Source organism: Cannabis sativa, chromosome 4 (assembly GCF_029168945.1).
Source record: "Cannabis sativa cultivar Pink pepper isolate KNU-18-1 chromosome 4, ASM2916894v1, whole genome shotgun sequence".
Lineage (NCBI taxonomy): Eukaryota > Viridiplantae > Streptophyta > Magnoliopsida > Rosales > Cannabaceae > Cannabis > Cannabis sativa.
The window spans coordinates 50,390,409-50,414,105 of record NC_083604.1 but is presented as its reverse complement, the minus strand read 5'-3'; the positions used below and the strand labels follow the sequence as shown (position 1 = coordinate 50,414,105).

General features: G+C 31.3%; 1 protein-coding gene across 1 annotated transcript; it reads left to right on the top strand.

Annotated features, from left to right (window-relative positions):
- Positions 1 to 3,451: 3,451 nt before the first annotated feature.
- LOC115713941 (ferric reduction oxidase 7, chloroplastic) lies at positions 3,452 to 10,082 on the top strand. The gene is made up of 9 exons (XM_030642428.2): positions 3,452 to 4,160; positions 4,253 to 4,346; positions 4,588 to 4,782; positions 6,948 to 7,182; positions 7,809 to 8,136; positions 8,226 to 8,508; positions 8,769 to 9,024; positions 9,140 to 9,575; positions 9,684 to 10,082. Exons 1-9 carry the CDS (start codon positions 3,926 to 3,928, stop codon positions 9,854 to 9,856), a joined length of 2,235 nt encoding a protein of 744 aa, XP_030498288.2. The 5' UTR covers positions 3,452 to 3,925; the 3' UTR covers positions 9,857 to 10,082.
- The last annotated feature ends 13,615 nt before the right edge of the window (positions 10,083 to 23,697 follow it).

Sequence of the window (23,697 nt, the reverse complement as noted above, 5' to 3'; positions counted from 1 at the left end):
AAAGGAACTAACCTGAAGAATTACCTGAAGTGTTGTGGTCTTATCGCATTACGGAAAAAATAGCAACAGGTACTCATACTTCTTTCACTCTAACCTACGGGTACGAAGCCATGATACCCGTAGAGCTCACACCACAATCACATCGAAAACTAACATACAACCAACATACCAACCATCAACTGTTGGCTGAGTCTTTATTTAGAATTGAAGATATTAGAGAAATGTCTGAGCTTCGAAAGGCGGTGTATTAAGAAAGAGTTGCAAAATACTAAAAGTCCAAAGTTACAAATAGAAAATTTAAGTCTAGAGATATAGTGTAACAACGAGTATTCCTAAACAAGGAAGAAACTGTTGCAAAATTATTTTACCATGATCTTAGACCTACTCACAAGTATGTTGATTAACACCCTAAATATGAACTTTCTAAAACGATGAAATAAACACATATAAAGTTTAGGAAACCTCACATTGGGTGCAGCGGAATATAATGACTCCTTCCGTTCAGATATCTAGCCCTTGATTCCTTTCTGTAGCAGAGCATTATCAATATCTGAACCTGGATCTCTTTCTCTGAATCTTTGATGCTGAAACCTCATTCTTGCTGAAAGTCTTTCTTCACGATCTTCCTCACTATGATTGAGGTATCACTTGCTGTGTGTGGGCACTACTCTTACACTAAGAATTTTGAAATTTAAGGAAGAAGAAAGAGAGAGTGGGTTCGGCCAAAGATAGGGAGAGAGAGGCTCAGTTTTTTCTGAATCAGAAGTGTAGAAATTTAAGTGTAAATTTCCTGAAGCTTTCACTATCTATTTATAGCATTCCACTAGGGTTAGGTTTGAATTATTTGGCATTAAAATAATGAAAAAATCAGTTTAAATTTCCTACAAAAGTGGCCGGCCCTATACTAGTGGATTTGGGCCTCACTTTTTGCAATTTTGCAGTTTTACCTTTTCTGCATCTGATTTTCTCAAAAACGCCAATTTTCTAATTCAACCATTTAAATGCCAATTCTAACTATTTAATAACTATAAATAATTATTAAATAATATTTTCATTTATCATATTTATTAATTGAACCATACAAAGTATCATAATTAACAAATATGCCCCTAAAACTCTTTCTTTACAATTTCGCCCTTACTTAGTGAAAATTCACAAATAGACATAGTCTAAATTGAGAATTATAATTGATTAATCAAAACCAATTACATGAGTCTTACAAGCAATATTATCTCAACTAGTGCGGGGACCATGGGTCTATATAACCGAGCTTCCAATAAGTAGATCAAGAATTTAGCACTAAAATTCACTAACTCATTAATTCTTCGTTGAATCCACGCATAGAACTCAGAATTGCACTCTCAGTATATAGAATGCTCTATATGTTCCACCATATAGATGCATCATTAGTTATCCATTGTTATAATCGTAATTTGATCAATGATCCTCTATATGAATGATCTACACTGTAAATGGATTAAATTACCGTTACACCCTACAATGTATTTATTCCTTAAAACACTTGACCCCATATAAATGATATTTCAGCTTATGTGAAACGAGTACCCCACCATTTATGTTCGTTTGGTCAAGCTCGAAGGAGATCATCCTTTGCTTACTATTCGCCAGATAGAAGCTATAGATTCCATGTTTATGCTAGCGCTCCCACTCAATTGCACTACCGTGTTCCCAAAATGTACGTATCACCCTGACCTAAAAGTAGGCTTAACTAACAAATCAAAGAACACGAATAGCCTTTCAAGATTGAGCCTAATCATAACAAGATTAAGAACATTTGATCTAGGATCAACTAGGCAATATTGACTTGAATAGATATTACGGTAAGTTTAATAAATCTAAGTCAAAGTTCAATATCGGTCCCTTCCGATGCATACTCCATGCATCCAACCTGAGCTTTACTTTAACCAAGGTTCTGGAAAGAACATAGCATTTCTCCAAATGCAAGTAAACTCTTGTTGTAGATTATCATATCAGTAAAACCCTGTGTCTGATAAATCTAGGAAACTTTATTCACATAGTCATGTTTACTTTCCAATGTGTTGACAACACAATAAACAGGATCAAGTATGTGAAAAGGGTTTCAGACGAATTCATACATTATGTACATATAATCATGAAATAAATCATGTGAACCATGCAACATTAAATGTTATTTCTGATCTATATTAATAAGTAAATCTGATTATATTGAAATGAGTTTTATTTAGGACATAAAACCCAACAGAAACATCATCAGAAGTACTTGGACTTAATTGAAAAATACCATACATCATCACTGAAATACTAGAACTCAAAACATATAAATTGGCGCACTATAAGTACAACTTGAATCCAGTACCCGTTGGTAATTTTGTGAATGATATTAATTGATAGGCTAATTAGAATTTTTGTCCCCTAAACTTTGACATGCTTTGACATGCACCAAATCATGCCCTCTGAACTTTTCTGACTGTTAAAAATTCTCCTTGAACTATTGAGATTGTTGGATTTAAGGACTTTTATCGAATTTCATTCAATTTTATTAATTCTATGTTTGTTTATGTACTAAATCATGCTTCTCAAACTTTGATATCTACCAAATCATGACACTCAAATTTTGACATGTATCAAGTTATGCCTCCTGATCCATGTTAGACTTTTTTTTTTTTAATAAAATTGGACAAAAGTCCTTAAATCCAACAATCTCAATAGTTCAGGAGAATTTTTAAAGACTTTAAAAATTTAAAAAATATAATTTTGGTACATGTCAAAAATTTAGAGGCAAAAAATTCTAATGGGGCTAATTGATTTAATGAAGGAAAGAGTCGTAATCATAATATCATTATCTAATAGGGTGATCACATCACATCTCTATATTTTATAGTCAAAATTTTATCAAGGGCTAATTAAGATTTTTGCCCCCTAAACTTTGACATGTACCAAATCATGCCCCCTGAACTTTTAAGGCCATTGAAAATGCCCCCTGAACTATTGAGATTGTTGGATTTAAGGACTTTTGTCTAATTTTATTCAATTTTACTATTTCAATGATTGTTTATGTACTAAACCATGTTCCCCAGACTTTGATATCTACCAAATCATGCCCTTCGAACTTTGACATGCACTAAATTATGCCCCATGAAATTTCATCCATATTAGACTTTTTTACTAAAATTAGAAAAAAGTCCTTAAATCCAACAATCTGAATAGTTCAGGGGACATTTTCAATGACCTTAAAAGTTTAAGGGGCATGATTTAGTACATGTCAAAGTTCAGGGGTAAAAATCCTAATTAGTCTTAGCAATCCAAAATAAAACTTGTCAATTTACTTAATTTTAAGAAAAAACACAAAAAATAGAAAAGAAAATGTAGTGGTACCCTTTAACTCCACGCAACCTAACGTCTACGTCATTCTTTTTCTTTCACACTCATTTTGCTTTCATCTCAACCATTTTCATCTTAATTGTATGAAAGTACTATTTGTGTGTCTCTTCTCTTTTTTAACTAATATCTCCTTCTCCACTCATTTTTCTTTTCTTTTTATTTTCTCTTGGTTCATTTTTTTTCCCTTTTCATTACTGAACAAAAGCTCATTTATTTTTCTTTAAAGGGATTGATGACAGCATTTGAGGTCTTAAATAAACAAATTGTTGAGGAGATAGGACTTGAATGGCTAATAATTACGTTGTACAAATGAGGATACATGTTTCGCTCTTATTTTTACTATGACAAAAACAAATCATATGGTTTCTATTATTTTTCTTAATATTCCTGGTTCATAAAGAATTGGGTTCCACACATGTTGGATTTTCCTTTTCCTAGTACAACAAATAATATAAGTAGGGTTGTTGGTCCCTAGTGTCAGTCATGAGACTGTATTTCAGACTAATAATTTGTGCCAAAGTTATTGTGTAAGGTTTTCGCCATGGACGGAAACTCTGTTGAGAAGCCTCTTCTGTTGCCTCCGACTGTGGAGCCTAGTTATGTCAAGAGGAAAACATCTCTTTTTACCTCTTTGGCCAAATTCATACTCAAAGTTCTAATGTGGGTCGTTTTTATTTTATGGGTTGGTATTGCATTTTTGTTGCCAGGAAAGTTTTCAACTCACACTATCACTGTATTGTTCAATGCAACTGGTGGAACTGTTTTTGGGTTTACAGGTTTGATTTCCAAATTTTCTGTCCCTTTTCACCCTATTTTTTTTATTTGATGGAACTTTTGGGTTCTTTATACTTGGTGCTATAATTTGCAGGAAGCTTCTTCTTGTTGTTCACTGGTCCTGTTCTGCTCATTTCAATCCTTGCCTTTGCTTACATTATCATTTCTGGTGAAGAGGATTTTTCAAAGTATGTCATGATGTGGTTTGTTTCAAGGCAGTCTTTAGTTTTTATTATTATTATTTAATCTCACTAATTATGTAGAAGTTCACTCTTCATTCCCAATAGTAATAATTTAATGTGAGTTGTCATGGCAAGTTTGTATGCTTACAATTACAGTGATTAAATTTTAGGGCATGGCTGTCCTTCCCTTGTTATTTATTCCCATGAGTTTTCTTGTTTTGAATTGACTATATTTATTGTGTTATAGGAAGAAGAGGTCTGGTCATCCAAGTTTCAGGTTGTGGACTTTCCCTGTGATTGTGGATGGACCTTTTGGGGTCGTTTCTGCTGCTGAGCTTGTTGGAATTCTTCTCTTTGGTGTGTATGTTATCTGGGCTGTCTATTCATATTCCTTGAAGGCCATCAGCTTAATTCCTGACCAGTTAAGCTTTAAAGTGCAAAGGTATATACATAACATGTATTTATATGTTTTTTTCAATCATCATTTTGTCCTAGTTTAAAATATAACTGTCCATCAATTTTTACACCAAGGGATGAACCGCTCTGTTGTTGTTTTGCAACTAAACCGCTTTAGAAAAGGATAAAACTTAACTCTATTTTAATACAAGCAATAATAATTGATAAAGGTTCTGCATATATATTATGATCCATAAGAATCCTACTAAGAATTCGGAGATTGTGAACTATGAAATTAATGACCATTGGAGCAACATATGAAAAACTAATAAGAGTTTACTAGTTTGTTACACCTTATTCTATTGTATGCTATTTATTATATTGAATTGTATTTTATATTATACTTTTGTTAATTTTTATGTGCATATAAATAAATAATATTTTGATATAAATTAAAATTTAATATAGTATTATATAAAAATATGATATACAACACAATATAATATAATATAACACAATATAATTTAGTACGGCGTACTAGAACTCTAAAACTTACTCTCATAAAACCTTAGTAATAGCACCAAAACATAAATGAAATGATTACTCTATCTAATAATCATATCATTTATCTAATGACTATGAAATAACTTTTCAACATATAAAGCAATATATACACACATGAGTAATAATACATAACACTCCCAAATTACACAATTTTTGTACACTATTATATGTCATTGTTTATAATCACACAAATTAAAATTTAAGAATCTCACTTAAAAGTATTACATGGTTGATAATATGATTCATCATTTCGTAGAATACAAAAAAATTGAGCAAATTCAAGAGTGCGTATTAGTCATATAAATCTTTCAAAATATACATAATCCTCTTTTGATTCAATACGAAGTGTCAATTAATAAAGAATAAATAAGTATTTTTTCTTCTAAATTTTGTCACTAGTAAGATCGTGTTCTAAAAACATGACAATATCAGTAATAGTTTCACTATGTTAGAATTTGAAAGTGTGTGGTTAAAGTGCATGGGGTTCTATCTCAAAACGAATTGGCAATGAGAAGAGTAGTTCATGTATCTTATGTATTGTATTTAGTGTCCACACAATATCAATGTAAGACTCTCTAACACACTAAGAAATTAGTACACAATATTTACCAACTCTAGCGTCAACAAGCAAAGAAGATTGGCTCCAAGATGGAAGTGAAATGGTAACAAAGCTGCAACTAGCTAGAGGGGTTTGGGTTAGGGTCAAGTTTGATCTAAGGGGTTAGAAGCCTTCAAGCCTTAGGAGGCATTGAGCAAGAGGTTTTTTGAACTTTTATAATTTCTTAAGCAAGTTGGGCAAGACCAACCACTACCAAGCTCAATTTTCGAGCAAGTCATTTTTGCCCTGTTCAAATTGAGTAAACCAAACCAAATAGATAATGGTACTTTGTTTTGCAAGGTGTTTTTGACACTTATAAAATTTATGTTTTTCAAATTTCTAATATGGTATCAGAGCTTAAGTTAAGCTTTGACATAGTCTCATTATTGATTTTTATTCAAGAGTTTTCAGTTGATGAATATCGATTTGTTGTATTATTTTCTTAGGCATATTTCAAATCAATTAGGGCAATGTGTATACTCGTAATGTTTGGATCCTGAATCGTGTTTCAATAGTTTACCTACCATTTTAGGATTCTTTCAAATACCATATTAGATTTTATTGTGTCTAAGGTTGTTTATTATTGCCACAGTTTTAAGCCCAAACTCAAACATAGTAATATGGGAAACATAATTAGCTTATACATATATGTATATAATCACCCCTCACTAATTTGTTAACTTAGAACTCCAATCCTACATCATAAAAAAAAATAAAAATAATAGAGTTTGAGGAATTCTCCAAGACAAGTGACCTCTGTCTTTTTGTCAAAAAAATAAAAATAAAATAAGTTATGTAGTAGTCAAGACACTTGGTTTCTCTACATTATTTAATGCATCACCAGAACTCACTTTTTTTTATCATTATTATTTTGCATCTAATTGTTAGATTACATCATATTTCTCTATTTTTTAATATTTGTAAAGTCCTATACTTTTTAATTTTTTTGTACTTATACAAAATCTATCTTACTATTTGTTAAAGAAAAGTAAAAAAAATTCTATCTTACTACATTTTCTTCATACATGTCTACATCTTTTCTCTTGCAGTTCTTTGTTCTTGGAATCTATGGGACTTCATCTTGGTTCAGTTGGGATATTTTGCTTGGCATTTCTGTTCCTGCCAGTTTCTAGGGGATCAGTTCTTCTTCGCCTTATCGATATCCCATTTGAACATGCTACAAGATACCATGTATGGTTGGGACATCTCACAATGGTGTTGTTTACTATCCATGGCCTACTTTATGTAATTGCATGGACAATTGAGGGTCGTCTCATAGATCAGGTGCCTTAACACTTTCATAGACAAAAAAGAATAATACTAACTCTTTTTTCTACATTTCTTGGGATTTACAGTGCCTAATTGTTTGTATAGCATTAGCAGGGTGACACTTCTTCATCATTTTCTAGATGTTATAGAACAGCCCTTTATGATCAGTATCTCTGTCTTAATTTCTTTTTAAAATGGCTTTCCTTGGTTGATCAATTAGTTTAAGTACATTTGTACTTTTATGTTTAGTCATCTCTCATGGCATATTTTTGTGCCCATTCTTTTCATAACCCCATCATCATACTGACTCTATGTTCAGGTTTTAGTTTTTAAGGCTTATGTTGATTTAGTTACTCCCATTGGTGATTAATCTATGTGTACTCTAACAATACCACTATTCATTTTCCTATTATTTTCTTTATTATCTGTGTCAAATTGTTTAGATAGAGAACCGAGAGCTATTTGAGGCTAGCTCAAGTAGTTGGGTGTGTGAGTATGATTCAAGTTCAAATCTTCTTTTCTTGTCTTGTGTTCACCTACAAATGATGGATAAAAGCTAAGCCAATAGATATGGGAATAGTTTTATTCTTTTTGATGCTAATAATTGAGGAGTTACTTATAGTTTCAATTGTTTCATTCAGCTGTTGGAGTGGAAAAGTATTGGTATAGCCAATCTTCCAGGAGTTATAAGTCTTGTAGCTGGTCTGCTGATGTGGGTTACCTCACTTCCTCCAGTGAGAAAGTTGAATTTCGAACTGTTCTTCTACACTCATCAACTATATGTTGTCTTTGTCATCTTCTTAGCTTTACATGTTGGAGATTTTGTTTTCTTTATCTCTGCTGGAGGGATATACCTTTTCATGCTTGATCGGTTTTTGAGGTTCTGCCAATCACGAAAAATCGTGGAAATAATTTCTGCCAAGTGTCTTCCCTGTGGGACTGTTGAATTGGTCATTTCAAAACCAGCAAGTAAATACCCTTTAACATGAACCTAGTGTTTTGCTCTCACATTCTGTTATCATTTACAAATTCTTACTGCTTTATTTATTTGATGTTAGATTTGCGCTACAATGCCCTCAGTTTTGTATTTCTTCAACTACGGGAGTTATCATGGCTGCAGTGGCATCCTTTTAGTGTTTCATCTAGTCCTATGGATGGAAAATATCATATGGCTGTTCTGATAAAGGTTCTTGGTGAGTGGACAGCAAAGCTTAGAGGAAATATATTGAATGACTCTGCTTCTGATGCTGTGCCAGAAGAAGAGCTACCTTTAAAGCCTAACACCAAGCTCACAGCATCTGTTGAGGGGCCATATGGGCATGAGTGTCCATACCACTTGATGTAAGTATATACTTTTTGATCATATTTATGTATTTATTATTTTCATAAGTCATAGTGGTCTATAATCTCTGTACTGGTTTGTCTGCATCTTCAGTGTTCATAATTTTGAGAAGAATGTTTGCATTTAAAATAGAATTGCACTAGGGAGCTTGTCTAATCTTTCTCTTTTGAAATTAAAGCGAACAGAATTATACAGACAGATTTATTAGATACCAGCATAAAACGAAATGTTGATATATCTCTCTCTTGTCCAATTATAGGTATGAAAACCTAGTTTTAGTAGCTGGTGGCATTGGGATTTCCCCATTCCTTGCCATCTTGACCGACATCCTCCACCGCATTAGAGAAGGGAAACCTTGTCTTCCACGAAATGTCATGATAATTTGGGCTGTGAAAAACTCAACTGAGATTCCTCTGCTTTCTACTGTTGATATGGAGTCAATATGCCCATCTTTCTCTGATAAAGTCAAGGTTGAGACTCATATTTATGTGACTCGAGAATCAGAACCTCCATTGGTACGTTTACACTAGTACTTCCACACATTTCTCAATGTTCCTTTATCTTTATTTTTTCTTTCCTTGAAATCTCTCATCCAAATGTTTCTTCTGATTTTTTTTCTTTGTATTATAGGAAGAGGGCAATGTTCAAAGCACTGTGACCACTTCTGCTTTTCCAGTGTCCAAAGGTCATGCCATGTCTGGTTTGGTAGGTACAGGACACAAGGTGTGGTCTGGACTATACCTTGTTTCATCAACAATAGGGCTTATAATCTTGATGTATTTGTTGCAAGTCTTTTACATAAGTCCTTATGGAATATCTACATGGTGGTACAAAGGACTTCTTATCATGGTTTGCATGGCTCTCAGTGTCCTAATCTTTGGCGGTTCTGTAATTGGTTTATGGCATTTGTGGGAAACAAGAATTTTGGAGAAGGAGGGATACCATGATGGTGTTATTAAGTTTGATGAAGAGCAACATAATGGAAATACAATTCTGAAAGAATCATCTATTGAAAGCCCTAGGAAATCAACTCTTCTCAAGTATGGCACAAGACCCGACTTCGAAGGTATTTTTTTTTTTTAAGTACATATTTTATAGTTAAATGTAGGTCATGTGGATAGCAACTTTCTAAGTTTTTCTTATTAAACAACGTGATTTCTGTCTTCTTGTGCAGAAATTTTTGCGTACATTTCCAAGTGCTGGGGCCATGTTGATGCTGGTGTTATTGTATGTGGTCCTCCAACACTTCAGGCAAGTGTTGCTAAAGAAATCAGATCACACAACATATTTAAGAGAGAAAAAGATCATCCAATCTTCCACTTCAATAGTCATAGTTTTGATCTCTAGTCTTCCACTTCAAAGTGTCTCTTTACATATTACTCTATAGGTAACCCAAAGTCCAACTGGGGACATATCCATGTACAGATTTGTGAATATCAATGTGTAATTATATATGTATCTAACTATCTATCTGTATAGTTATGAAATTATCATATAAGTTGTATTATAAACGTTGCATTTCCATATCTAAAAAAGAGTGTGAATATGAATATGGTACTCCTTTTTTTGTTAATGGGACATGTTGATTATATTACTCATCACTTAAGAACTATGTCACTCGTTGAAAATTATTAGTATGTAAACATTTTTTATATGCATATAACTCATTAGTTGGTCATGTTGTTTTTTTATATGCACATAACTCATTAACAGGGCTACCTTTCTCACCACAATCTAAGAACATGGCTTTTCTGGAGGGGCTTTTTGGCATGAGTTTCCATACTCTATAATACGTCACAAGAGTTAAAATCTATCTAAAGATGAATAATTGGTGAAATGAATCTTGACTCTTTGTGACTTACCTCATAACTTTGGCATTGGGTAAGGACTCTTCCTTGATACATTAAATAACAGGTCATACTATGCTCTTATCATTTACTCTTTGGACCACCATGAGACCAGCTGCAATACCCTCACCATGATAGGGTTCAGCACATTTAATGTGGATGAATTATAAAATCTTTGTCTTACATATTTTATGGACTGATTGACCCTACACTAGTGTACTTTTCAGGTGTGTGAGAAAACTAGTACTAGTCGCAAGAGACAGTGGGATCTCATCAATGTTCTTAGCTATTTTGAAAGACATTCTTCATTATATGTTGTATAATATATGGCAGTGAAAACATCTGATGAGCTCTCTCTTCTTTCAAACTAATATGTGGAGTGGTAGCAAAGTATACTCCTAATTCTGAAACATGTCACATGCTACTCTAATCAAGTCAGTGGTGGGCCCATCTCATTATTCCTTTAATGGTTGAGAACATGAAACAAGATATGTGCTGGAAGTTCAACTTCTTGTATCCTCTTTGATTTTTTTTTTCAGACATTTGGTTATATCATGTATGGTTGGGACTTGGAAGTATTATCATATTTTGGGGTCTTCTTAATTCTTATAACTAATTTGTGGCACGTTTGGGAAAGGAGAAATCTAACCCAGAAGTAACGAGGAAAGAATTGGCAACATTGGCACAAGTCAAAACTTCGGAGTAGAGACAAACAATGGTTTTATATCATGAAAAATTCTTGCTACCTCAATTTTCCTTACATATGGCTTTACACGATAGTCAGAACTATTTTCCATTTTTTTTTACAGTAGATCTCATAATAACCCATGATTTCGATCTGAGTTTGGATCCTTTGTACATGAGAAAACTACCATCAATTTTAAATAGGAATTTTTTTCCATCAAATTTTAACATATACTAAATTTTATCTTTTACAAAATTTGAGCCAGGAAAAAATCTTAATTATCCTTTTAAATAAATATTAATAATAGGGAAATTACAGTTATTTTTAGTAAAAAATTAAGAGCCTTCTACAAGGACACCTTAAAAAAAGTCACATTGATAGACACCATTACTTTTAGATATTAATTGGCTGGAGCATGTGTAGCCCATGGTATGTTGCTATGCCTTAGCACACATGATTCTTATTTTTATTAACACGTTAAAAACAAACCAACCCAATACCAGCCATACCTTCCTCTCCGGCTCCCCCTTCTATCTTGTTGACTGAACTCCCCTTCCTCTCCACGATACCTGGTACTCGCTCAGTGTCGTCACTATACTCGCGAGGTTGCCATTTTGAACTAGATTTGCAGAATGGCAGTGGCATAATTTCCGTCGTCGATATCACACCACCATCCGAAAATTATTTTCTTTTATCCTTCAATTTTGGGCTCTATTTTGATTATTTCTTTTTTTTGTGAATTTGTTAGATAATCTATTTGATCGATTTAATGATTATTTTAGAGTTGAATCATAAGATTTGTAAGATTGATATTTTGGGGGTTTTTTTTATTATCTTTTTTTACGTTTATATTTTCTAGATTTTTTATCAATTAACGGAAAATTGACATCTTTATACTTTTCGATAATGGTACAAATGTTTAATTACTTGAAGACAATAATTCAATGGTTACATCAATGTTTGATACAAGAGTTTCTTCCATATCATTCAGTAGTGTGCTTAAATATGTGAGATTTTGGTTAATTATTACGCCCACTACAGCAGCTAGCATTTTAAATATTAGACAACTAAGTAACTAAGCCGTGCTTCGCGCGGTATTGTTTAACTTTTATAATCTTTATTTGTACATATATTTATTATACTTATATTGAGTGATATATCTAAAATATAATATTTTAATTTGTGTATTTAATTATTTTTATAAAAGTTTTTACATTTTATTTTATGGTGCCGTTAAAATACCTTCTCTACAAAAATGAATGTAGGATGAGAACTATAAAAGGGATTGTCGTAACATTATCTTTTTTTAAAGGTTAAAAACTGCGAGATTTATATAAAACTATTAGTGATAGAATATTTCTATATAAAATGTTTAGATAAGAGAATTAATTTTAATAAATTATATGGATGAAAAATTTATACCAAAAGAAAACTCATAATCCATATGACTAATTATTTCCATAATAAAATATTTATTTATTTTACTATTTTGCGATAATTAAAATAATAAGTGCCGTATGAAGTTGGTTATAGTTATATAGATTTGTCAACATTAAAAAAATATAATTTAAAAAAAACTTTAATTTTGAAAATAAATTAATAAATTTTTTCATTTGTTAGATTTTTAAATAATTAATAAAATAATGTATATTTTATTAAAAAAAATTAACTATGTGGGATAGATTAATACTATTAAACACCCATTATACAACTTTCACAAAAATTACTAAGCACATTAACATTCTTAATGATTTCTAAACGATGTGGGATTTTTGCTTCTCCTAAAGAACTTTCTATTATTGAGTGTGAAAATTAACAAAGTTACTTAAAAAATACAAAGAAAAAAAAAAAAAAAAAACATAGAGAAATGAATTCTTAGAATGTCAGCTCACATTGTCTTGTGCATTCCTTTATATATATAGATACGAAATTCTCAAAAAATTTGACAAATATAAAGAAAAAATATAGAAAGTCTATTTTTCTTTATATAGATTTATAGATTAGAATAAATAAAAATGACAAAAGAAATTATTTATTTATAGTATATTTGTATAAATAAAAAAATTATATAAAACTAATATGACATTCTCCCAAAATTTAAAATAAATTGTATTTTTTCTATAAATATATATAAATAATAAAATATATAAGCACACACTATAGATTAGATGATTTTTTTTTTTTTTAAAAAAAGTTTCTAACTAATTAATTAAATAAGATTAATTTAATCAATTATCCAAGAAGAAGAAAAAAAATTTAGGACAAAATAAAAATAACAAAAGAAATGACTTATTTTATAGTGTATATGTAATGTTCCACTTTACTTTATAAACAATGTGGAATTATTAACAAAAGTAAGATTAGTGAGTACTCATGTTTTTTAGCACATTAATATAAAATTCTCAAAAAATTAGAAAAATAAAAACAAAAAATTCTAGACAGCCACCTATACATTTGTGTGCTTTCCTTTATATAAACATATAGATAGATACGAAATTCTTACAAAATTTGACAAATATAAAGAAAAAATATAGAAAGTCTATTTTTCTTTATATAGATTTATAGATTAGAATAAATAAAAATGACAAAAGAAATTATTTATTTATAGTATATTTGTATAAATAAAAAAATTATATAAAACTAATATGACATTCTCCCAAAATTTAAAATAAATTGTATTTTTTCTATAAATATATATAAATAATAAAATATATAAGCACACACTATTAGATGATTTTTTTTTTTTTTTTAAAAAAAAGTTTCTAACTAATTAATTAAATAAGATTAATTTAATCAATTATCCAAGAAGAAGAAAAAAAAATTAGGACAAAATAAAAATAACAAAAGAAAGGACTTATTTTATAGTGTATATGTAATGTTCCACTTTATTTTATAAACAATGTGGGATTATTAACAAAAGTAAGATTAGTGATTACTCATGTTTTTTAGCACATTAATATAAAATTCTCAAAAAATTAGAAAAATAAAAACAAAAAATTCTAGAGAGCCACCTATACATTTGTGTGCTTTCCTTTATATAAATATATAGATTCTAATTCCAATTAAACATTTGTATGGGTCTTGGGTGGGTCGTCGGTGGCTAGGGCTACTAAAGGAGAGGGTCGAGAGGGTGGGACGAAGCTTTCTGTGGGGTTGTGGCTAAGGCTGAGGAAGAAAGAGTCGCTAGGGAGAAAAGTTCACAAAAAAATTAAATAATTCAAATTAATGTTCGCTCAATATCTAATTCTTTGTTATGGTATGGGTCTTGGGTGGGTCGTTGGTGGCTAGGGCTACTAAAGGAGAGGGAGATGTAGAGACTAAGTCACAAAGAGAGATATCGAGAGGGTGGGACGAAGCTTTCTGTGGGATTGTGGCTAAGGCTGAGGAAGAAAGAGTCGCTAGGGAGAAAAAGTGAGGAAGACGAAGAGAGAAAGAGAAATAGAGATCTTTTCTTTAATTTTTTTTTTTTAAATATAGCTTAAATTACATGGACCAATCTTATAATAATTTAGAGGTTCCACGAATGCATCCAATTTTAACAAAGTTTTTAGAAGGAAATTACACTCTATACTCTTTTTATATTGTCCTCTTTTATTTTTACCCTCTTTTTTAAAGTCTATCATTTTTACCTCTTTTTTAATTATTGTACCAATTTTGTCCATGTCACTTCAAGATACTCTCCATGTAACTCTCTTATGTCAAGGTATTTTGGGTACAATACATATAAAAATAGGTATGTTTCAATTAGAGGTAAATTTGATTAATTGATTAATAAAAGTGGTATTTTTCAACTTACCCCAATTTTTAGTCACTACAAAAGACCACCTTAATTTGTTACCTGTCATTAATTATAATCTTAGATATTGGCTATATTGATGTACCTATTTTAGAGGTTTCCATTGTAGAATTTCTAAAAAAATTATACTTTTACATTTAATATTTTTTATATATATATTTTTATAGTATTTTATAAAGACATAAAAAAAACAACAAAAAATATACGAAATCAATAACAAAACAATATTAAAACAACATAAAAAAATAATATATAGATAACAAAAAATTAACAAAATAATAAGAGTACAACTTAAAAATACATTAAAATACCGTATTTTTTGTAAATAAAATTTTAAAAATCGTAAAAATATTTAAAATTTCATACAACTCTAATTTTGTATTTTTTTTAGATTATCCTTAATAATATTAGGGGTTTTTTCAGGTATATATAAAAAAAGCAAAAATACTACCAAATATATTGAACTACTCCTATAAATATTTATATAGTCCAACAACTAATATTATAATAATACCTCTTCTTCTAAGCCTTCAGCCACACAAAACAAAATCCTTAACAACAAAAAGCTTTGATCGATCAACCAAGCAAGCCAATCGAAATAAAACCCAACCAGGCAGAGAACAACTATTAATTTTGGCGACTTCACCTAAGAAGAAGACTGAAATCAATCCAAACATATGCTGTTTCGTATTGATGAAAAAAAGTGCAGAAAAACTAGTTTGAAACTAAAATTCAACCGTGAATTCTGGTTTAATTCGTAGAAAACTAATCCTCCTAATATTAATTTTTCGATTCATAAAATGTAGATCTCTAACAAATAGATCTGGAGCTCTCAATCAATCTAAATCAGGTATAATCCAAAAAAGAAAAAGAAAAACAATGCATCAATACTATAGCTAAAAGTTTATCTCGTTGCATTTTCGTTATTTTTTTTTACAAATTTTTAATGGTGAATTTGTTCATATTAAATCACGAATAGAATAGTGAATTCACATGTAGATAGAGACATATGTGGAAATACTGTTCTGGTTTTTTATGTTTTAGAAAAGTTCCATAACCGTTTTACTAATGCTCTGAAACTTGACATATCAATTATTACAAACTGATAACGATACAATAGATTTTATCATATTTGTAGGTGTTTCATATCGTCAATACAATGCAAAGCTCTTTAAAGAAACTTTTATAACATGGTTAGTTTTATTAATATACTAAATTAGTTGATATAAAGTTAGTCTACAGAGGTCTAACGATTGTTTCTCCACATATTACTATTAAGGTACAATTAGTTATTGATCAGTGAAAAAATACCATGGACAAATAATTTCTTATAGATACACATTCACATTTATCATTTCTAGTTGTAAATAAATTGCAAATTTAGTTGAATAATAGTTGTGCTACTATAATTTTATAGTATTATAAAAACAGGCTCGAAATTGGCAATACGTAACTTGAACAGATAAAACACGATTGTGGTAAGTTTCATTTGTGTTAGATATGGGGTATTATTAGTTATTTTGAGATTTCATGTTAGTTGGCTCGCAACAAATATAACTGTTACATTACAGTTGTCTTGAAGTTGACTTACAATACTCAAACTTTTATACTCTCAGGAAAAAGACGCAATTCGATTTCTCATATTTTACAACGGACAACTTGATGAAGGAATAAATTATGTAAATTAAGAAGCTAGTGGACAATTCATCTCAATTGATTGCAAATACGAAGAACTAATACACAAGCAGAAACAAGTGGTAGAATGCAACTAAGAAAACACTCAAAATGTAACTAAAGTACTAAGTGAAAGAAGGATACCAACCGTTGAGGATAAAGGACGATCTAAGCATACTCTTCTACATACAACTAAAATTAAAAGAACATGACTTCACAAGTTATCCATTATGTGTGATCCAAAAGATCAAGGAAAAGAAGATTTCTAGGTGCATGGGAAACAAAAAAAAAAAATAGAATAGGTGTAGCAAATATGGCCAAAAAGGTCACAAGCGGAATACATACCATAACAAAGAACTAGATATTGAGCGAACATTAATTTGAATTATTTAATTTTTTTGTGAACTTTTACAGGCAAAAATATTACTTTAATACATTGATATTACATTTGTACATTATTTATTTTTAAAAAGTTGCATAATAGTTATGTTGTAGTTGAATGTCAGATCTAACATATTATAAAAAATGTAAAGCATTAGCAACACCATATTTAAAAACATTAATTAGATGTTCAAAAAAAATTTCTTATTACGTTGACAAGCATGTTGGTATTCAACAATTGCCAAATCGTTGAATGATAGTTGTATAGCAAGTGTTACACATAACACATTGATTCAAAAGATTTAAGGGATTTCTCCAACTACTTTCCTAGATATCATAATTAGACATGTTGAATAAAATTTGTCCCACAGTTGAATCAAATATTTAATATATTTCATAAACGAGAAGCTCGTGCAAAAACATACGCTTTGTAACCCAAAATAATACATTGTCTAAAAAAAGATAATTATCTAATATCCAATTCTTAAACAAAAAGAAAAAATAGCAATAGAACCATAACATCAATAACCAAGTCTTAACATCAAGCATTAAATTAATAAACAATTAAAATAAATAATAACATTCAATAGGCTATAGAAATCAGTCCCTAATCACCAGACTCTTGTTCTTTCCTTGACATTCTTCATAGACTTATAAGGTTTCTTATACTCACTATCAATATTTTCTTCATTTTTTCTTTTACCATATGCGAATAAAAGTATAGAAATCCTCGTGTGGTAAGCTTTGACATCAAAATCTATTGGAACATCTTTTTCATGTATAAAGAACTCAATAAATGCAGCAACAAAAGTACCACAATCACTGTGTAATAAAATAGTAATCAAAATAGTTAAAAACAACTATACTGAAACACATAAAAAACTAAAATGCAACGACGTAAATAAAATTCACTTATTTTCTTGACTAAGTAGGGAAGCAATCTCCACTACTCTTAGTGAAGCTTTCACATCAGAACCAAAATCTGTAACTGTTACGAAAATTATGAACACTACGCAAGTATACGCAATCAAGTAGTAAACTCACACAGGTGAGGTCGAACCACAGGGGATTGGATTAACTACCACTAAATTATACTTATGATTCTATCCGGCAAATCAATAATTTTTATGAATTCAATAAAATAATTCAGAAACTTAAAATAACAAAAGAATATTAATCAAGATGAGAAAATAGGGAGAAGAATCCTGTTGTTAGTTTACCAAATCGTTAATGCCTAATTGCTATCATTTTCTTTAAGTGAATGACAGATTATAAATCAACCTAACTCTTTTCAGATCTTTTAGGTTCTAAATCACATGTTCTCTAATTAATCTCTTAATTAAACTAACATGAAATCAACATTAAGCAATAATCTAATTATCACAAAGGCTATGCAAATACTTTCGTTTCACATCAAAACCTAGATTATCCAATTTTAGCATTCTCAATTCTCACTTTTCAGATTTTGAATCGAGATCATAAAACATGTAAAAGGTGATCAATCTTACACATGGAATTAAGCACAAATATAGATAATTTCACAATCAAGATGAAGGAATGACAATTATTCATTAACTAGGAAAAACTTAAAACAACATTCATCATCCTCCCTAAATAGGAGTTTAGTTCAAAACATCCATAATCAAATCCGTAATTAACATTGAAACAGAAAATAACATAGAAAAATTAAAGAGAAGAGAAAGAACTAGTTGAAGCAATTGATCCGGGTCGCCACAAGCCGCTCTTCTAGCCTCCTCCTTTGTTTCTAGGGCTCCAAATCTGAATGAACCCTAATTTTCACGAGCTCTTTCTATTTAAACCAAGTCTCATCTTTAAAATTCGTGAAATTACGAAACTGCCCAAAAATCTCGTCACTGGGGTCCCCGTCGCGACTGGCAATGCCCCCGTCGCGACGGGATTAAACTTTGAAACTTCGAGATTTTCTCTGTCAGTTCCCGTCGCGACTGGCATGTTTCCCGTCGCGACTGGAACAGGCAGCGACACAATTATTGGTTTTTCTTCTCGATTCTTTCACCATGCATCCTCAATTCTTGTACATACTTTCTTTAAACACCCGAGGACCTGAAACAAAAGAATAAAGCGTAATATAGCCCTAAATCTAGAAACAAAGAGTGAAAACTAACCGAAAATATGACCCAAAACTTAGACTAATTTTAGCCTAACAAATTCTCCCAAACTAGATTCTTACTCGCCCTCGAGTAAGATAAATACTACTAACTACTAATCTACTTATTACTCTATGAGATAATCATAATACTACTGCTAATGTGCTGTTCTCTTCCATTGCTCAAACTAGAATTTCAATTTTAATAACTCTAACAATTAATTTAGATGCTCAGTTTGTCACATACTGCACAAACACAAGATGACTTCACAACCGAAACAATGTTATAATGGTTTTACTCTTTCCAATCATTCCACTACCCGATAACTCATATGCTTGCATGCTTACCTCTCTCCACTAATGTTGACAACATCCTTTCGGAATCAATAGGGCTTTTTGAGGTTTAGAAGTATGGCTTAGATATTTGGAAAATGAAAAACAATTTTGGCTAAAGATATCATAAGCACAAAAATAACCCCCAAGCTTCTTCTAATTTCAAATTTCCCAAAGTGTTCCCACAACTCGCCATGATTGAAAAGAATTTTTTTTTTCTCAACACCACTGAATTTCTTATTATTTTTCTCTTGAATCATGTTTTTTTTCCTTTTTTTTTCCTTTTTTTTTTCAGTGATATTGATCTTACCATATATCTCTTTTTTCAATCTTGCAAGTTTTCTTTTTTTCTATCTTCTCTCACACCATGTACTTTGCTCCCCCAAACTAATTATATAGCTTATGATATCATTGATAAAATAGTGAGGACAAAATTAACAGTGTGGATACATATTTCGGTTCCAACATGTGAAGAACAAAACAAGTTTAAGCTCAAGAGGGTTAACTAAGGATAATCATTTCATGGTAGGCTTGAAAGGCTCAAACTATCCAACAAATGCCTAAATCATATTCCTATTGAATGTGGTCAAGGATTTCGCCTCAAAAGAATAAGACACGCAAGTGCTAAGCTATCCAGTCAATCTTACCACAAACCATAGTAAAACAATTATAACATATTTCACAGATCATCAAATTGCATTCTTACACATGTTATACAAGCATCCAAACTAATCCAAAGAGTTAACAGAATTAAGCACACAGTTATTTTGCAATTTCAGAGCACATTACATTAAACAGCAGCACACAATTATCCTTTAGCTTATTGCCCATTCCTAACTAAAACAGAAAATTAAAAGTGCAGAAAATAAAATTTTTTAAATCTCTCCCCCCAAACTAAAGATTCACATTGTCCCCAATGTGATATAATATTCAAGGTGAGAAGGACTTACCTGAACGCCACATCAACAAGCGGTTGACGCCCGTAATAAGCGTCATGCAAGACAACTTGAAAATTATTGTTGTACTTGCCTTCAAGCTTGGCAAGTGATGAGTTTGAACTAAAATCAGCACCAACAACATAAGACTTTGGATGATGTGCTTGGGGAGAAGCCTTTCGTAGCTCGTAGAGGATATAATATGATGTAGATGAAATATATGGATTCATTGGTGGTTTATCAGTCAATATCATTGATGAAGTCGAATCAATGATGCCATGTTCTTCTTCATCCTCCAATGTAACAGTTTCTACACTTTCATCTACCAACCCTTCTTCTTGTTGCTCACTCTCCACTTGGCTATCCATACCCTTGCTTGTGATTTCATATTCAATGAGTTCCTCTTCACAAGGATCTTGATCTTCAATTGTAGGCTCATTATCTTCCTTGTATTCAAATAATGACCCTTCTTCATTGTACCAACAACTCTCATAACTTTCATCATTGGAGTTATTACATTCTGAATCATGAGTCATTGAGTTATCACATAAGGATCTCAGCATGTCAGTTAAGCGATTAATCTCTCCTGGAATTGATTGTAGAAGTGATAGTAGTTGCTCCTCTTTTTCAGTTTGTTGGGATGAATTTGGGCAATAAGGTGGGTATTGGTGACTCCAACCCTGAAGTGATGGATCCCAATGCCAGTCGTAATCAAAATCTGCCATATTATTCAATAGATCTATTACGTCATAGCCTCTCATTAATAGAACTATATGTTAGTCTATAAGGGTGTGTTTAAAACTCTTAGACTACACCATATCAGATTTTGAAATTTGCCTTTGTGCTAGTAAATCTTTCTGATAAGATGGTGGTTACTCTGGGGGTTGAATAGTAATTTTGGAGAAGTGTAAAAACCTATCTAAAGTCTCTAGGTATACCAGAGAGGGACTGAATGTTAAAGTTGCAGGAAAGGTACTTATTCAGTCTAAGGAAAGTTCTATACATTTTTGGCATCATTCCAAATTGCCTTAACTACTAGTGTTAATTTCCTGATTAACCAAAAGTAGTTGCCAAAGATATAGAAGCCAGTATTCCAAGAGAGTAGACATATAGAGAGGAATTTCATATTATCAATGATTTTGTGATTAAGGAAAAGTAATGGTGGAGAAAAGGTTGTGTTTAATTTAACCTTTCAGATCCTATTACGAGGAGTATACTACTACTACACTTGATTTGTATATCAAGGTGTTGAGATTATTTGAAATGCACATTTTGTTTTATATTAGTGCAAGTGGGAGTTTGTTGGGTTTTATGCCCTAAATAAAACTCATTTCAATATAATCAGATTTACTTATTAATATAGATCAGAAATAACATTTAATGTTGCATGGTTCACATGATTTATTTGATGATTATATGTATATAATGTATGAATTCATCTGAAACCCTTTTCAGATACCTGATCCAGTTTATTGTGTCGTCAACACATTGGAAAGTAAACATGACTATGTGAATAAAGTTTCCTAGATTTATCAGACACAGGGTTTTACTGATATGATAATCTACAATAGAGTTTACTTGCATTTGGAGAAGTGCTATGTTCTTTTCAGAGCATTGGTTAAAGTAAAGCTCAGGTTGGATGCATGGAGTATGCATCGGAAGGGACCGATATTGAACTTTGACTTAGATTTATTAAACTTACCGTAATATCTATTCAAGTCAATATCGCCTAGTTGATCCTAGATCAAATGTTCTTAATCCTGTTATGATTAGGCTCAATCTTGAAAGGCTATTCGTGTTCTTTGATTTGTTAGTTAAGCCTACTTTTAGGTCAGGGTGATACGTACATTTTGGGAACACGGTAGTGCAATTGAGTGGGAGCGCTAACATAAACATGGAATCTATAGCTTCTATCTGGCGAATAGTAAGCAAAGGATGATCTCCTTCGAGCTTAACCAAACGAACATAAATGGTGGAGTACTCATTTCACATAAGCTGAAATATCATTTATACGGGGTCAAGTGTTTTAGGGATAAAATACATAGTAGGGTGTTACGGTAATCTAATCCCTTTACAGTGTAGATCATTCATATAGAGGATCATTGACCACATTAGGATTATAACAATGGATAACTAATGATGCGTTTATATGGTGGAACATATAGAGCATTCTATATACTGAGAGAGCAATTCTAAGTTCTATGCGTGGATTCAACGAAGAATTAATAAGTTAGTGAATTTTAGTGCTAAATTCTTGATCTACTTATTGGAAGCTCGGTTATATAGACCCATGGTCCCCGCACTAGTTGAGATAATATTGCTTGTAAGACTCATATAATTGGTTTTGATTAATCAATTGAAATTCTCAAATTAGACTATGTCTATTTGTGAAATTTTCACTAAGTAAGGGCGAAATTGTAAAGAAAGAGATTATAGGGGCATATTTGTTAATTATGATACTTTGTATGGTTCAATTAATAAATATGATAAATGACAATATTATTTAATAATTATTTATAGTTACTAAATATTTAGAATTGGCATTTAAATGGTTGAATTAGAAAATTGGCGTTTTTGAGAAAATGAGATGCAGAAAAGATAAAACTGCAAAATTGCAAAAAGTGAGGCCCAAATCCACTTGTATAGGGCCGACCACTTTTGTAGGGAATTTAAACTGATATTTTCATTATTTTAATGCCAAATAATTCAAACCTAACCCTAGTGGAATGCTATAAATAGATAGTGAAGGCTTCAGAAAAATTACACTTCTGATTCAGAAAAAACTGAGCCTTCTCTCTCCCTATCTTTGGCCGAGCCTTCTCTTTCTCCTTCCCTCTTCAATTTCGAAAATCTTAGTGTGAGAATAGTGCCCACACACAGCAAGTGATACCTCAATCATAGTGAGGAAGATCGTGAAGAAAGACTTTCAGCAAGAAGGAGTTTTAGCATCAAAGATTCAGAGAAAGAGATCCAGGTTCAGATATTGATAATGCTCTGCTACAGAAAGGAATCAAGTGCTAGATATCTGAACGGAAGGAGTCATTATATTCCGCTGCACCCAATGTAAGGTTTCCTAAACTTTATATGTGTTTATTTCATCGTTTTAGAAAGTTCATATTTAGGGTGTTAATCAACATACTTGTGAGTAGATCTAAGATCCTGGTAAAATAATTTCCAACATAAATGTTATTTCTCATCTATATTAATAAGCAAATCTGATTATATTGAAATGAGTTTTATTTAGGGCATAAAACCCAACAAACTCCCACTTGCACTAATATAAAACAAAAAAGTGCATTTCAAATAATCTTAACACCTTGATATACTAATCAAGTGTAGTAGTAGTATACTCCTCGTAATAGGATATGAAAGGTTGAATTAAACACTACCTTTTCTCCACCATTACTCTTCA

What these genes read in the sequence shown, in the direction of transcription:
- LOC115713941 (XM_030642428.2), top strand. Translation starts at nt 3,926, where the DNA reads ATGGACGGAAACTCTGTTGAGAAGCCTCTTCTGTTGCCTCCGACTGTG. An exon ending in GGTCATTTCAAAACCAGCAA is followed by an intron (nt 8,137 to 8,225) that starts GTAAATACCCTT and finishes ATTTGATGTTAG; the next exon opens with ATTTGCGCTACAATGCCCTC. An exon ending in GAGTGTCCATACCACTTGAT is followed by an intron (nt 8,509 to 8,768) that starts GTAAGTATATAC and finishes GTCCAATTATAG; the next exon opens with GTATGAAAACCTAGTTTTAG.